General features: G+C 44.8%; 1 protein-coding gene across 2 annotated transcripts in view; it reads left to right on the forward strand.

Moving 5' to 3' along the window:
- The window catches only part of RIMS4 (regulating synaptic membrane exocytosis 4), a 101,388-nt gene extending 91,321 nt beyond the window's left edge, over window positions 1-10,067 (forward strand). Inside the window, exon 7 of one of the 2 annotated variants that reach the window (XR_016444497.1) lies at window positions 1,393-1,532. Coding sequence is in view for 1 of the 2 variants with exons in the window: in XM_090065168.1 (XP_089921294.1) it covers window positions 1,393-1,611 (219 nt within the window). In the remaining variant the exon portion in view is untranslated. Of the gene's footprint in view, window positions 1-1,392 lie in introns of both variants that reach the window. The other variant, XM_090065168.1, reaches the window with a different exon arrangement.
- Window positions 10,068-17,529: the final 7,462 nt, after the last annotated feature.

The raw sequence follows: 17,529 nt of genomic DNA on the forward strand, positions 1-17,529 counted from the left end.
TCTGGCCTGCTTATTTAGTCATGCTCCACTGTAATGCCTGGAAAGAGAGAACTTCAAATGTTTATATAAGCAAACACATTACCCCCCTGAACAACCATAAGATCTGCATGGATATCGGGGTAGGGATATGCCATGCTAAGTGCTCAACAAATTCCTTTATCTGTCACTAGAGGCAAAGACTTTTGTGGGTGATGTCTTTTATTGCACCAGTTGCATGATTGGGATAAAGTTAGACAAGCTTTTAAATGCAAGGCTTTCTTCATCAGGTCACCCTCATTTATCTGTCACCTCATTCATATTGCATAGGACATTGTGCCATGAGTAGTTCCACCAATTCCAGTGGGACTAGTCATGGTACGGCTTCCCGTGAGTAAGTATATCACATCTGCCTCTCATTTTAGCAGATGAAAAAAGAGCTTGAAATCGCCACCACCTTTCCTCCCAAGATTCTTTTGCTTTTAAAAAAGGCATAAATTACTTAATGGTTTGGAGGAGAAATGTGCTTCTGGTCCCATTTGTGTGTTGGGATTCTGGCCAATGCAATATTATAAGAGAAATAGAAAAGATGGGTCCCGGTTTCACATTCTGATTTGCATCTATTATTGTCATTGAAAACATATTAGAACTTGTAGATCCCCCAAAAAACAGAGGCTGCATTGTGGCCAAGTACAAGTATGTAGTAAGAAATCCGAAGAGGTTACATTTGCAAAGCATACCACACGTTGACCCCCTTCGCTTGCACAGGGGATCTGTGAAGGGAACATGCACCTATTCAGGCAGAAGGGTCTGCCTCTGCAGATCAGCATGTAGAACAATGGTCTAAACAGACAAAGCAAACTGGGGAAGAAAAAGGCCATACTGGTATCCCCATTTTATAGATGGGGACTTCATGCACGCCCCTTTCCTAGTGCTGCAGCATTTGTCGCACACACTACAGGAGCATGTTTAATAAATACACATGCACATGCCCATGCATCTGTGTATGTTCAGACACGCTCATTTTTAATTAATAAAACAATTACTATTTTTAGGATGCATAAAACCACCTCAAAACAACAACAACAAAAAATAATAACAGCAACCCTGCCTCCTTTTCATGACCTAAATAACCTGGCTGTAAATTGGTACCATTAGCCCATGCTCTGCAAGTATATCTTGATAAGTTTGATTTACACCTTTTAAGATACAGCAGTGTGGATTTAAGATTCTGTTTTCCACTGTGTAAAAAATAGATGTTGGATCCAGAGCCCATTTAAACTCCAAGGGAGCCTTTCCATTGACTGTAGCAGTTACTGGATCAGACTTAGTATGAACTGCTTTTTCAAAAGAATATATGACTCTCCTCTCACTTTATTTGAGAACTAACCATGTCCCTCTTGTCTTGTTTCCAAGGTGATAGTCTGGGGAAACTATGGACGCATGGAGCGCAAACACTTCATGGGAGTAGCCAGGGTTCTCTTGGAAGAACTGGATTTGTCAACCTTAGCCATTGGCTGGTACAAGCTTTTTCCGACCTCCTCAATGGTAGATCCTACTACCGGTCCACTCCTACGCCAGTCCTCACAGCTTTCTCTGGAGAGCACGGTGGGACCTTGCTGTGACAGGTCTTAATGAGTAAGGAAAGGGGAACTGCTTCTGTTTTTTAAACATGCTGTCAAGGTTTTGTTTGCTGGAACTCTGACCTCAAGTGCGGTGCATGTTCAATCAGTTCTTATGGAGCTGGAAGAGGAGGATAACCCAGTGACCTTAGACAGAAGACAAGGGAGAGGGCAGTGCAATCCTCTCCATCTAAGTTGGAGGTGCCATGGGGCATGAGTCCTAGTTGTCAGTTATCCATACCCCTCATGTTTAACTTCTCTCACAATCATTCTGGCACCCTTATTATGATTGACCCTAGAAAGTCGCAGCATCATTTTTTTGAGCAGGGAAGGTATTTTTCTTAACTTTGTACTTTATGAATTTCCAAACCAGACTTTTCTGGCACAGCCTGAAAGGTTCAGATGCAAACATCTGATCAGAAGAGAGCAGGGATGGCAAGCTTTTATGGGAGCTTTGTGTTTTTTATACAATCTTTCTCCTTAAAAATGAAAAAATAAAAAAGGAACTCTTTCTTTAGAGTAAATTCTACATCAAAGAATCATGTTAGTTGTAAAACAATTGTTGGTTTGTTTTTAAACTGTGCCAAATTACCAGCAAGTGTCTTTAATACATTCTTGGCTAACACTGCTGATGAAGCATATTTGATAGGAAAATGAATAGAGCATACTTTACTAAGACCAGACAGTTCTAATGGAGGCACTTAGCATGATAATTAGCTGCAATTTTGCTCAGAGAAACACTGAAAGTGGGAGCTGAACATCAGACTTTCAGTTTGCGATGTGGTTTACTAGCACGTTGTCAGATAAAACTTTCCACAGTTTGCAAACTCCTTCCTTTTTGCCATGCATCCCTCACTCTACCTTCTGCGTTCTGTCCATCTTTTCTGTGTACTGGTACATATCTTATGAAGTGCTACCCTTCTTCTGCCAACATGTCATGCTGTGAGCTAACTGGAAATAATAGTTTTATTCAATGACAGGAAAGGGTGTGATATTTCTGGGAGTGCAGCAAAGAGAAACTCAACTTTTCATCTTGTAAGGGGTTCTAGAGAGGGACTCAATTTGTCCCCTTCCATGCTTAAAGAAGGTGGAGTTGCCCAAGGTGACCCTGTTAATACACAAGCATTGTTAGGTGAATTGAAAGAGGAGGACACTTTTCCCAGAGTGCAGCAAGAGGTGGTGGCTGGGGAATCTAAGAGATGCTCTAGTCATAACATATATATATTTTGCTTAATGACAGCAACAGAGGACATCCATTGCTAGCTGTAAGTAAATGCAGGTTAACCCTGTAATGTATATTCTGTGAGCTGCTGAGCAGACAGTAGCTGCTGTTAAAGAGAGTCATCTATACTAGAGCAGTGGGGGTAATGTGCTATTTGTGTTAGGTTGTTCAGATGATACAAAATCTTATGCTTGGAAACACCCATTCCCCAAAGCCAAGGAGAATTTTTTAGAAGGCTGACAGATTTCATGGGGTTCTCTTCATGTGGGCCTTTCTGCTAGATTTCTTGTCATAATTTTTAATGAAGATTTTGTGGCTGGTGCCTCAAAGTAGGTGCAAGGAAGTATTTTGTTTTGTGATTTAAGAAGCCGAGGTCCTATGTAACGCTCAGGAACCAGCAAATTCCTGACTTGTCATTGAAATGCACTGGATGTGTCAACATGTGGACCACAAATATGTCAGAATATAAGCATGAAGTTTTATAGGATGGAAAAAGTGCTTGTGGTGATTGCTTGTCTGTGGCATTTTAAATTTTATTTTGAAGCAATTACAGAATAGGTGCAAAAATAATGGACCCAACAACAAGCTCTGTAAAAACTGATATAACGTAAAAGGGGAAAGGGACATAAACCTAAGAATTTTAAGAGTCTCAAGATAGTAAAGTTTCAACATTTCAGTCCACTCTCTTAATTTCTTTGGTAAACTATGTCTCTGGCCTCACTCTAATTATTTTTTCCTAATTGTATTAGACAATTTCTGTATATTAGCTGACAAAAGTTTGTTGCATGCTGGTCAAACTATGTTGTGACTCTTTTTTTTTTTAAAAAAAAAAGCACATTAACTGTAATTCAAGTCAACACCTTTTCCTCTTGGTATGTAGTAAGTACTAGGCAATATTGTACAATATGTGTATGAACTAGAATAGATTAGGTAGATTTAGTGGTTTGTAGCACTGGATCTTTTAATAACTATGTCTTTAAAAGGACTATGGGAAAATACAAATACATTCCAACCCTGATAACTGAATGGCAGGGGTCCTATATTCAGTTATTTAGAAAACTTTTTATTGGTATATGGTTTGGACATTATCTACCTGTATATCTAGTTAGTCACATTTTACCTATGTTCATTAATATGTATGCAACTTTTTGAAACCTTTAATTAGGAGTTGGGGGATGAAATACACCAAATTAAGTACCTTCAAGAAATCTCTTTTTGGGACTGGCTGTTGGAGGGCTTTGGTCCTCCGTGAACAGGAAATTCCACAGGTTTTTTGTCCCCCTCTCCAAAAACTCTGCAAGCTCAGTGTGATCAGTTTAGTTAAAAATAGGACTTCTACAACTTTGACTGTCTTGTCCATGTTTTTTATTACATTAAAAGGTCCTTGTCAGGTTAAATTCTTATTCTATAAATTGTATTTCCTCTCCTGTGTTATTTTATTAACACCTGATATTATGAAAACTGAAACTAGTTTTCACCATCTGTTTGATGCTGTGTTGTTTATCTTCTGTTGCTCTGGGAGCAGGATAGTAGGCTAGTAAGTCTGCTTCTGTTTCTTGTCAGTTTCACTTCCTGTTTCTTATGGACTAAGTCAGTGTTGCAGTGTCTGGTTCCATACACTGTCGGTCATACTTAGAGGCAAATAAAATGTTTTCACTGAAATTAAAACAAAGCAGAACAAAATCACAGCAACTCTTCTAATGACTCATGCAGGCATAGAGATGAAGGGCAGGCCAGGTCCTTACGATCATAGTCCAAACTTCTCCATTTCTCAGGCTATCGAAGCTCACGCACTGGCTTCTGCATTTAACTCAGTAACTTCGGGTAGAAGTAAAGGAAATATTTTCTAACCCTCAGTTTTTAAATAAAGACTCCAAGTGATAGAAAGTCCAAGCAGGGTCTTAGGCTTAGAAAAGCTTTTTTGAGCCAAACATAACTTTTTCATCCAACTCCAAGATAAGATGATGTGGTAGCTCTAACTTCTACTCTGGTCAATTAGAGTTTGTAAAGTAGCAGTTTTCTTGAGCAGTTAGCATCTGAAAAGCGAACTTTGGTCTTATTTTTAAAAAGGCAAAACACTTGTTTTGTATTTAAATCTAGGTGTTAGTTATTATTATTCTTTGTTTTTTTAAGAAAAAGGAGTGGTACATATGTGATGTGCGAGTAAAGAGGACTGAGTATGGGGAGTAGTTAGTGTCTGCCCAAGGCAAGGCTGATTCTCCATTTCTTACATTCCAAAAGCTACACATAGGGGGGCTTGGTTACAGACGTAATGACGGCTCTGTCTGTGGATATTTATTTGTTGTCTATACTTCTTTCAATGAGAGGATGGTAATGACCACATCACTGAGGACAAAATTATCTTTTCCCACTGATAATTGTATGAACACAAGAAGAACAGAATATTAGAAGTGAGAGAATTGTTCTGTTAGTAAGCTGAACAAACAGAAGCCATGTTGGGCAAAAAATCTGATTTTCCATCCTCCTGGTGTTGCTTTCCTTTCTCTCAACCCATTTGGCATGATATAGAGACAAAACAAGGTCCCCATCCTGTGACTGAATCAGTAGAGACAGACCAAGGGAACCTCCACAGACCCAAGGCATTAGGGTTTAGTCTCTGCAAGTCTGTCTGGAAACCTTGGCCTGATCCTGGCTCAAAAAGTGTATCCCAATTTCACAGCAAAGGAATTTTTAGGGAGGTCACTGAACTCTTGGGCTGTATATATTTAAAGTTTTTAAATACTGGATCCTTTATCAATCTAGTGTTCCAAAATCACAGGTCTTCTGGAGTCAGGACATTACAAGTTCCTCTATAATGTTGAGGCAGTTAGCAGAACCTCATCCTAAGCATGATTGGTAATGGGTAGACAGCAAGACAACTTTTTTATGAAATTCATTTTGTTTTAGTTTATTACATGCTATTATTAATATTTTAAAACAGGATAAATATTTTTTCTTTAAAAACAAGATAGCATATGTTTTTTAACAGATGACATGATTTAGCATTTTCAAAAGCATTTAATGCTTTGGGTATGAAGTTTACTCATTCTTCTGATTTATATGTTCTTTGTTATATTTTATCAACCTTTTTTCCAAAAATGAACAGGCATCTGTAAATAACAACCAGAAAAGAGTCCTATAGAAAGTTCTGTTGAAACTGATCATTAAATTATTATTAAAATATTTGTTGATATTCATTAAATCTCAGCTACTATCCAAGCCTTTGTTGAAGAACTTGATGTTGTATTTTCAAGATGAAAACTACTTAGCTAGTTTTGTCATAATTCTGTATTCTGTATAAAAATCTTTTTATAAAGAAAGTCTAATAGGCTAACAAGCAATAATATATTCCATTTGATGTGCACAGATTGTGACTTGCAGGCTGTAGTACATATTGTTGATAAAGTATATAGTTGTCTTCATTCTTAATGACATCACTTTTGAAAAGAACCATATTAACTTTGAAGGTATGGTTAATAAAATGAAGATGGGGCTATTGCCATGTGAGAAACTTTCATTATGATATAGACTTGCCCATCAACATGAGATCTCTTAGGTTATGAATGCAACACAGCTGTAGGTAACTCAAACTACAGCTTTAATAATAGTTTCAGTGTAAACTTCATGACTGTTTCAGTCTCCCTGATGTTCTTAGGCAATTCAGTATTTGTAGTTTGATAAGGTTTTCCCACTGCCACTGCAGCGCCTCAGACGGTGAAAAACTTTGCATTCTGGGGTTATGCCAATTCTGCCCTCCAGCTGTGGTTCTCTTTAGGATACCACAGGCAAACTAAAGGCAGATTTTACTGAGTGGCATACTGAGCTGCTCATTAAAGCTTTTGTGGGGGTTTTTTGTCCATTCCACAGATGGCGTTTTGTCATTACAAAAAATCCACCCAAGATGGAGATAAACACAACTTTGTAAAGTGTAACGTGGGATAATGCATAACCCAGTGACAGTCCCATGCAGTTCCACAGAAAGTTAGATAATGCTGGGTTCATTTAAAGACCATTTTAAAATGGCAGGACCAGACGATAACTAGATTTTAAGAATGTTTTAGTATTACAACACGCAATGTATATTCAGGATGCAATGAGTAAAATAAAATGTAGGTCTTGCAATGAGTTTGGATGCTCCTCTATGTGAGTTCCCCCATGCATCAAGGAGTCTACGGAGAAATCCTCATGTTGATTTACTAAGCTCTTGGCCAGGTGGGCAATGACATGCTGGGCAGAATAATATAGCCGAATAAACTATCATACATTAACCCCAGTGTGACAGACTAGAATATTTATACTGTCAATAACTGAATATACTCTGCTAATAAGAAGACTGGTAGCTGACAAGCCTGTGTCCATTACCTCAGACTCCAACTGAATTAAACTATGAAATATATGTAGTCCTGCTTCTCCTAATGGGATTATAGGTGGCTTCAACCTCCAACAATATGCCCACTATCTTGTTAACTTGTCAAATCCCCACCTATGCCTCACCCCTACATGACCAGCACCAACATAAAAACGACACTTCAGGCAGCAACAGAAAATTCCACTCCCTCCCAACACGCACACAACCTTGGCAGCAGTGTCTTTTTCCCAGGGAATCTCAAACTTTTCTTCAAAGCATGAGTGCTTCTTAATGGAGAGGTTGTCTTGAGGTCTTGCCCTCCCATTAACGATGGCTCAGAGGCAAATCTCCTTGCTTTGAAATACAATCTCTCCTTGGTTGCTACTGTCATCCCTTACTGGGTAGACAATTTCTTCCAGCTTGAGCTTCTTCTAGGGCAATATATAGCAGCTGAAAACAAGGAGGAGGAGAGAAGCCTGCCAGTTCTCAGCCAGTTCTCTACACAACACCAGCAAATGCAGCTTAGGACCTGTGTCTTCATCACTTTCCAGAGCTGTAACATGAAACAGACTTCTGCAGCCCAAATATTCAGAATTTGCCTTTCTGTAGCAAGTTGCATGCCTTGGGAGCTGTGACACAGCTTTGTCCGTGAGGAAAGGGATTACTTGAGTCCTGGCCACTGAGCAATAAGTGGTTAGGAGAGAAAACCAATCAGAAGGCCCATTTGGAAAAAATCCCAGTCTTTATTCATGCAAATTCCCACTAAAACCAAGCTGAGTTGGCTGAATAATAACTGTAGCACTAAGCTTTAAGGCCCAGGTTTTAAAATGGGTTTCAGTGTTTAAAGATTTAGAGAGGTTCAGCCTGAGATTCTCAGCAGTACCGTAGAATATCCCACCAGATGCCTATCTGAATGTCTAGGTGCGTAAATACCTTTACAGTTTTGTCAGATGGGTTATTACTGTTTGAGCCATCATAACCTCTCACTTCTCCATTTCCACAAATCTGTCTTCTCAAGTGGAGTGTGTCATTTTGAGATATTTAGAGATAAAAAAAGGGTTTGGGTGGTAGACACCAAGCCCTCACCTTTTCTATTAGCTGGATGGTGACACACCATGGAGTCATGCCTTGTTCTCATTCCATACAGGATGAAACAGTAGGCAAAAAAAAAAAAAAAATCAGCAGGTGAATCAAGCTACATCCCCACAGGGATTGCTCTGATCCTGAGATGAGGGTGGGGAGAGTGCATGGCAGAAAGGACTGGCTGTTTAGGCAGCTCTCCAGTTTGAGTGGTAATGGAATCGTGGGCATGGACAATGGCACTGTTGAACTGGCCAGGCCTAAGGACAGTGAAGTGCCATTAACTCTGTGGGCCATAAGCTGCCACCTGCTTAGATGCAAAACTCCCAGCCCTTTTCATGACAGCTTTGCCTCCAGATCAATGGCAGGCTCTTCCCCTAGGAGGAGCTTCTAGCAAGGATAGAGCAGAATCTGTGGCCTCAAATTCCAGACAGACTATCAAAGTTAGAGTAGATGGGATCAGGAGGGGAGCGCTCCCCCTACCAGCAATAGGGCGAGGGCAGCTCTCCCTTCAAGCTTCAAGTTCCACTCCTCTTGCCTCTCCCTCAGCCAGTTTTCTCCTTTTGATAGGATTTTTCCTCCTTGAGGTCCCAGCTTTATTTCAAATGACAGAGATTGGAGGCTGATCTTGGCCCCAGGTAGGTGCCACTGGGCTGACGTATTCCATTCTCCTGGGGCCACTACTGCATCCAGACACTGCTGAGAAGTGAGACCAAGTCAGCATGGGGTTGAGCCCATCAACAACCATCCTTAACCTAAGCTGCAGCTCCTCTGAGGCTTTCTGCATCATCCATGCCATTATGCAGGGCAGGGCTGGTGATGACACCCATCTCTGTCTTCTCTAGCATTTCTACCGTAGTGCACCTACTTTCTGTCCTGTGTGGAAAAGTAGCTACCAAACTCCTTAGCGTAGATGCACACTCAAGACCTGGTCCTGCTGCAGCTGCTAAACAAATTGGCCACTTGATCTCTGGGGGACCATTCACATCAGGATTATCCACAGGAATAAGTGCTGCAAAGCCTGGTCCTTAATCTGGGATTAAGGTTTAAATTACCTCGAGGTAGCATTGTGTAAGTCTCCAAAGAACCCAGCATTCTCTGTTTATAACCAGCAAGGAACTGCTGCATTCCTAGAGCATGACAACCTGACTGTTGTCCAGTCTGATCTTCTTTGGTTTCCACTTGGCATCTCTGTGGTTTGATCAGTACCCGGGTTGTCATGCTGGTGCTCTCACTGTCACAAGAAAAACTGCTTTAGTTGGACAGAGACCATTTTTACTTATTTGCCACTCTCCTTACATTATGGCATTCACAGGGGAGACTGTCAAAGGGCCAAGTGGCAGCAAAATGCCTAACTCCTGTTGGCTCTTAGAGGCAGGTATCCCCAGTTGACACTTGAGCCACTAAAAAGTTCCTCTGTATTTTCATGTATGACTCGGCTAATTCTCATGCATGACTGCATTGCAGGAGATGTGCAAACACACATGATCACCTCTCAGTGACCAGGAGGCTGGCATCGCAGTTCTCCAGGAGTCACAGGAGCACTGCCCCCACAGTGAATCACTTGCAAGGTGTGTGGACTCCCTTGGGTGGAAACCTTTGGAGCAGATCGCTCCATCCATATCGCACTGTAGTCCGTGAAGTGTGGTGTGACCCGGCGCGCCATGCATAGCGCCGTTTGTGGGCTAGTTGTCTGTATTTAAAGGAGGGTTCTGCTGTACTTTTTTCCTGTCTGTAGGTTTTATTCAGCCAATGTGTGACGATTGAGTGATTTACAATTCAGTGTTCAGCTAATAACAATGTTGATAATGGTGATAATAAAACCCCTTTTTTTTTCCTAAATCAGATTCAAGGTTTTTCATTGAATGTGTCCATTACCTATCATAACCCATGTCTTGGTCACTGAGGTTTTGCCGGCTCAGAGTTTCAAATTGCCCATTTGTTCTCCCACTAAACACTTTAATTGTCTACATAATTGCATATGAACACAAAGTCCACCACTTCCCAGGGCTTGGAATCATCGCAGGTGATGAGCTTAGGACACTGCTGATGCCCTGTCTCAGGTAGAAATTGCCCCACACACTGCTTCCCTATCTAATCAGCTCTTGAACAACTCTGGCAATAGGCCCATACATAATACTAATAGCTTGCTGCCTGAAATCACCTGAATCTGAAACCTGCTGTGTGGAGCGACAGCAGCGGGGCAAGAGTGTGCCCTTCCAGAATGCAGCCTGATCACTCAGTTGCCCATGGATCGTCGTGGGAATGGAGTGAGCATCCTTGGTCTTGCCGTACTGAACGCTGCAGGTAAGCCCTGAGACCTGGTGCTTCAACATAACATGGTTAGAGGGAACTCATTCTGGACCAAAGGAGGCTGAAACAAGTGAGAGCCACTAAATACTCCTTGGTTTCCTTCACAGACCTGGATCCAGAGTCAAGTCAATCATTTTTAGTCTGACCCATGTTCCCTGCATTTCGCCTCTTCCTGTCTAGTGATTTTTTGAGTGTATTTGCTGCTTGGTGATTCATACCTGGCTGGTGGCCCAATCACAGGCTGTTCTCTCCATGTGTCTCCTATTCAAATACATGGATCAGAGTGGACTGGACATGCAAGCAGCACACACTCAGTGTCCCTCTGCAAGCGATGACCGGGCCTCAAGATACTACCTTCGATGGCCAAGATACAGCTAGGCTGGGCAGAAGAGGCATGCTATATATAGGATCCTCCTGCCAGTCAACCCCTTTTCCAGGACAAATGGTAGAAGATAGGACAAGAAAATAATCCCCTAGTCCCACTGCTGACTAGTCACAGAGAGTGTCACGGTGGGGGTGGTCAGCATAGTTTCTTGCTTCATTATGTGAAACTTTAAGCTCCCCTAGTGTATTGGGCTTATGGCCAGAGCATGGCAGAGACTTCTATGCTGGGGTCACCAGCCTGCTTTGTTGGGAGGGACACAGAGGTGGGGGAAGAATGCAAGGGAAAGAAGAAGAAAAAGAAAAGGAGTAAATGAAGGCGAGAGAGATAGGCAGAGGGAGTCTCCAACAGAGCTGATGGCTAGACAGTCCAGCCAGCCCAGTCCAGTAAGATGCAGAGATCTGAATAGCTTCATCTCCTGCTGTCAAACCATCACCAACTTCCAAAAGCAACATCAGGCTCAGACAGTTGCTAAGCGACTGGTGACCTTAACATCAATATTGCCTAGCAACTCACGCTCGGTAACAGCAATAATAACAAATGAGCAGGTGTCCTGCCTTTCTGGGCTGTCAAATCATTCCCAGCTCCATTCTGTGTTTGAGAAACACGTTCTGTGCTGCGGACGTCACACCTGTCAGTTCCCAGGGTGTTTTGACATGTGTTGCTGTGCGTTTAATTTGTGCTGCGGATGCTGTGTTTGGTGAGTGATGGCAGAGCCATTTAATGCAGTGAGCTCTGGCATAAAGTCGGGGCGGGGGGGTGTGTGCATAAAGAATCCTTCAGCCTCTGAATCCTGCTCTCATCAGAGGCCCTCTGGCTCCCAAAACCAGTCACCAGAGGTTTGCTCTTAAACAGTTCGCTTGAAAAGGCCTGTGGACTTTGTCTTTTCACAGAAAAAAAAAATTCTTTGCTTTGGAAAATGGCTCCGAGAGAAGAGGATACTGACGGCACATGGGCAAGGATTATCAGAAGCATGTTGCAGGGGTTATAGTGACTGAAGCACGAGTTACAAGCCTGGGATCAGCCTCAAAGCAGGCTGGGAAAATTGGCCCATGCCTGTGCCATGTGTGTGCAAACATGGTAGCGATCCAGTAGCAGTAGTACAACTGCACAAAGGCATGGCCTGGCATGTGTGCAGTTTAAGGCATGAACGCTGCATACCCCCAGAGGCTGGGGGCCACAGCAAGCTCCCAGAGGCGGTGCTCTTGGCAGTGGGAACATGGTGGCGGCAAGCAGGGAGCTCCCGCAGGCAGCTGTGGCACTGTCAGCAGTGTCGGGGAGGGGGTGAGCACTGACGAGTGGTCGGTGACCACCCACAGACGCCACCAGCAGCATTGGCAGCAGCCAGCAGTGATCGCAGACCACCCACAAACACCACCGGCAGTGTCAGCAGCAAAGTGGGGAGGGGGAGCAGGTGGCGAGCGGTGACCCCCTGCAGGCACTGCCGGCAGTGTTGGTGGCACCTTTTTGCAGGGGGTGCACTGCCACACACAAGGGGTGCATGTGCACCTGCGTGCACCCCGTACACATCGCCAGTGGTTCAAGGTTTACCCAGACAGCTTGGGCTTTCAGGTGCTGGTCTGCTCTGGCTCATGCAGATGTAGCTGCACATTGGAGGACCCAGCTACAGATAGGCACTTTGTCATGCTGAATTTCTGAGTTACTGCTGCTCTTTTTTTCTCTCTGGGACATTCTCAGCCCTGGCATAAACAGGACCCCAGCTCCAAGTGGAGTCAGGAGGAGTCTGTTTTCATTGGAAGATTTAGTAATTTATCAAAGCTGTAAAACAGGGGAGCAGCAGTGTGTTAATAACATGAAATATTATTTGGAGGTCTGGCCCCCACCCTCTCCTCCTGCAGGGCCGCTGCAGGGCCAGCACGCGCTGGTGCTGTACGTGGTGGCAGCAGAGCATGTGGCAGGGGCACTAGATGCAGCACCGCGGCAGCAAGGCATTGGGATGGCACTGCGGGACAGCGGTGCCACGGTGCTGCTGCTGCAAAATTAATTTCAGGGAGCTAAGCCCTGTTAGCCTCGGGCTTGTACCGTCTATGACAGCATCATAGGGCAGGAGGCCGAAGTCCCCTGCACCCTCATTTCTAAGCACTTGCCTTAGGCCACAAGGCCTGTCTCCTGTACAGAAAGGAGAGGGAGGCAAGGCCTGTGTGACCACAGCGAGAAGTGTGAGTGCAGCATGTGGAAACTTGCCAAGCTGGCTTTGATGTACCTAGCCAGGGCCACTCCTTATGTCCCCAGGGTCCCGAAAGGGTGTGTATGGTCTTTCCTATTGGGTCTTCCCTGGTGTTGGTGCCTGAGTGAGCTGGATTAACCAGGGTATGTCCACTCACACTTCACTTACACCTCCGATTGCAGGGTGGACATCCCCTCAGACAAAGCTCCAGAACAGTTACCTCTCACCAAGCCCCTACACTGGATGGAAGAGGGCTCTTCTTACCCGCTGCCCTATCAGCTCTCCTGACAGTCGCTCCCACTAACTCTGTGCTCCAGGTACTGGAGAGCACCCTGCATCTCTTCAGTCCAGCTGACAGCTCTGCTGCTCCTTGGGCCTGACGAGAGCTCAGTTCTGCAGGACTTCTAGTTTCTCTGCTGTGCAGGGGCTCAGCCCAGCGTGACAGCACAGAGCCTCCCTATGGCAGGAACTGCTAGTTTCACTGGTGAGCTGCAGGATGCCTGAGTCCTTCCAACAGGTCCCTGATGTCCTGCAGCAGCATGGTGACAGGCCTCAGGACCATGAGGGTGCCAGTCTCCCCTCGCCCTCACTTCCTGAGTGTCTCCCCTGCAGACCCGCCTCTGCCATTCCAGCTGTGTGTGGAGAGAGTAAAGGTAGCTGGCATCTTCTCTGCAGCCAAGATGATGAGTCTTTGGCTCTTTCCACAGCCACCACCACCACAACAAGAGGACATAAGAAGAGGCCACGGGGGCACAGCTGGGTCTCAAATAATTGTGTTACCTGAATAACCACATAAGTGCCAGGCTTTGCTCCATGCATACAGCTGCTCTGGCTGCTTAAACACAGAACAAAGTGAACCTTACTGAAGGGCTCACAAAGTATGAAATGGGAATGCTCTAATCCAGTGTACTACAACCTTGGATGCAAAGATTATATTCTCCCCTCTGTAACTCTGTGGGCCACTTTACAGCCTGTACGTTCCTTGAGGGAAGGACTGCACATCTGTAAGTTTGAGATGCAACCAAAACAGCATGGCCTAATTGTGACCAGTACCAGAATATAACTGGGCACATCGTGGTTTCTTCAACAATTGCCCCCCCGCTCCCCACAGCCAGGCCTGACCCTCACCAGGGGTTCTGTTCCTCCCAAAGGGGTGTTTGAGGCATACCGCACAGCCCTTCTTCTAGAGGGTGAAAAGGGCTGAATGTCACCTCCCTGGTAGCGCTGCCCCAGCCCTACTGTATTTCATCTCATTTGTGATGCTCTTTGGTTTCCATCAGAACCAAAGCTGCCACAGGCGCATCAAATACTGGTATATGAGATGTAGGATAAGTATTCGTTCATCCTTACTGCCTGCATTATGGTGAGACAGAGTCAGGTTTAGTTCTTTGGGTTTTTAATTGACTTTTCTACTGGAGGATGGTCTGGAACTTGTCATCTCTTGAAGAATTACCTGAAGGCTTCCTCACGGTCCGAGTGTCTGTCCCTGGGCTCCAGGGAATCTCAGCAGGTTAATTATTTCCCAGACCTGAGGTATTTTTAGTCAGCTGGCTCTTCCTGCATTTGCCCACCAGATGGCACTCCCTCTCTTCACATCCTGAGCATGTCTCCAGGGTCTGGGCAAAGCAAGGATCTTCCCTGTCACTCATTTCATGAGACAGTGCTCCTAGTCCCACGACCCAGTCGCATGCATTTGCACATACTGCAGGAAGTTACTTGCATTCAAAATACAAGGAGGTAGCTAAGGAAATAGTGCTGTGGCCTGGTGCACAGGCCTAGGACCTGAAAGACTAGGGATCTATTCCAGACTGTCAATCACCTTTGCCGAGTCTGCCTCATGTTCCCCTTGTGTACAGCGGGGACAAGGATATCAACCTTCTGCATGAAGCAATGGCCTCAAGAGTCAACAGGGGAGATTTAGTCTGGAAATTAGAGGAACTTTCGGACTAGAGGGTGATCAAGCATTGGAACAGGCTACGTGGAGAAGTTGGGGAATCTCCATCCTTGGAAGTTTCCAAGAGCAGGTTGGACTGACACTTGGCTGAGATGGCTTAGTCAGGGATGCTTCTGAGCAGGGAGTTAAACTAAATGACCTTGTAAGGTCCCTTCCCCCAGTCCTGTTTTCCTACGATCTTAAGATGGGATCCAACGATGATGAATCTTGTGGCTGCTGCAGCTGAGTTTAGTACAGGAAGGACTTACACACTCTTGTAACATTCCTGAATTCATGTTTGTTCCTCTGTTTGGATTTTAGGCACTTTGCCACCACACACCAGCCTGCTAGTGATAGTGGGGATGCATGAGTCTGGGTCCTGCTCTAGATATCTGCCATATGCTGTCCTTCACCCACCAAGCTTTCAATGGGTACCTGGTCATTTGAGTGGCAGTCAAAAGCTGGCTCAACATGTTGCTGACCACATCACTCTTGTGTGCCATTAGCTACAGAGATTGGTGTGCCTAAACCATGCTTGGCTGCTGGGCTGGCTGGACCTTTGAAATAAATACATGGACTCCTGGTGCACCCTTATATGCACAGATACTTATAAGATGGCTGCCTGACCAGCCCAGTTACTTACTTGGGCACCTGTTAGGACTTACCCACAGTCCTTACTGAAGTCAATGGGTGGCTGTACACACCACAGATTTTAATCCTGATTAAATTTAATAGGTTTATAACATTTAAGCTTATTTATTTTGGAGACTCGCATCAGTGTTTGCATGCACTAGGTTTTCAAATGAATTAAGCTTTGGAGCATCGCATCTGTGTTTTTCAAACGAATTAAGCCTGGTCCCCAGATGGTGCTGCAGGAGAGCGGGGCATTTCAGTGCTGCCCCCCTCACCCCACTCCTGGCCTGGGGCTCCCCACCCAATGCCTGTGCCCCGCCAGGTAGCTGTGGAAGCTGGGAGCCGGCAAACCGCACAAGAAAAGAAAAAGTTGAAGCAATTCAAAAGCAAAAGCATTTTGAATGGGTGAACTACAAAAAACTTGCACTGCCATCTGATGAACAAAGAGGGTCATTACACAGTTTTGAGTGTCTTTGTGCTTGCACGTAATGAATCCATGGACGTGGCGCTTTAATTCCCAGTGAGCCAAACTAAACTATGTCCAAGGAGTTTTAGTTTAATGCACCAGAAATACTTTTAAAGCATCTGGAAATCCCTGAAACAGGCATGGAGTTGCAGCACAAGAAAGGGCAAAAAAAGTGGGATGTACAAAGGCCCAATGGAAACAGTGAGAGCTCCACACCTCCAATAACCTGTGCTCCCCTGTTTTAAGTGCATTTTGGAGACCAATCTCAAACCACCCACATTTAAAGTCACTGCCTACAGGAATTATGTCTCTCATAGGCAGGGAGCAAAACCAGGGTGAACATGAAAGAGCCCTGCACCCTACCAGCACTGGGCAGCTCTGCCTCTTATTTTTCATTATGTTGTTTGTACAGTTGGGATTCTGCAGGATATCTCCTGACCTTTCCTAATTCAGATTCTAGGAGGGAAGGACAAGCCAATAACAACAACCTGGTGAACAGATGACTTCCATAAAAGCAGTAAATCTAAAGCTACCAAAACACAAACCCTCCAAATGAGGAAAAGTGCACCTGCTTAGGGACAAGAGTCTCTGAGCCTCTCACTCTCCCCTGGATGCTGTACCAGCCTGCCCATCCTCTCAGCTGGTCCCCAGCACTTCCTTAGTGCCCTGTTAGCTCTTGCTCCAGCTGCATCTCATACTGAAGGTTTCCTGACTAACCCAGTTATTTACCTATCCATAGATCAGTTATTCTCAGACCTTTCGACCAGGACTCCTTTGTCCTAGGTACTGCACAGAAAAGCAATGAGACTCTGCCCCCGTGTAGAGGGCTTTGATGCTTCTGGCCTTACTGAAGTCAAGAACAAAACTCCCACAGGCTAGAAGCCAGGATTTCACCCACTGGCTGCCACCAGTGAACAGAGACAGGTAAAAGAGGGGAGAGTTATGGCTTGGCCTCACACTGCTTCCCACAGCAGGTCTTGTGCTGTCTAATGCTGTGCTTCTGTCCAGCACTGGCTCTACATGCCAGTGCCTGCAGCTGGTTATTTACCTGGGTGAGAGCACATTGTAGTTACACACTGAACCAGCTCTGCCATACGAATTCACGGGCATCTTCATCCTCAAGGACCTTGTCCAATACGTGGCCACCCAGGGATGATGGCAGGTAAGACGTGACACAGCTCAGCAGATGCCTGGATGAATGATGCAAAACCTGTCCACTCCAGCAGGGGTGCTAATCCCTGGGCAATTGTCGCTGCCAGGGGAAGGCTGGAGCATCACAGTCCCTGGCCTGCCCCGCTACTAGCCCTAGTGACCCCAATCACATTACCACTGCAGGCTGTAGTCATTCATTGAGAGACAAGGGTCA

The sequence above is a fragment of the Crocodylus siamensis genome, chromosome 10, assembly GCF_052110815.1.
Source record: "Crocodylus siamensis isolate JL-2025a chromosome 10, ASM5211081v1, whole genome shotgun sequence".
NCBI classification, from domain to species: domain Eukaryota; kingdom Metazoa; phylum Chordata; order Crocodylia; family Crocodylidae; genus Crocodylus; species Crocodylus siamensis.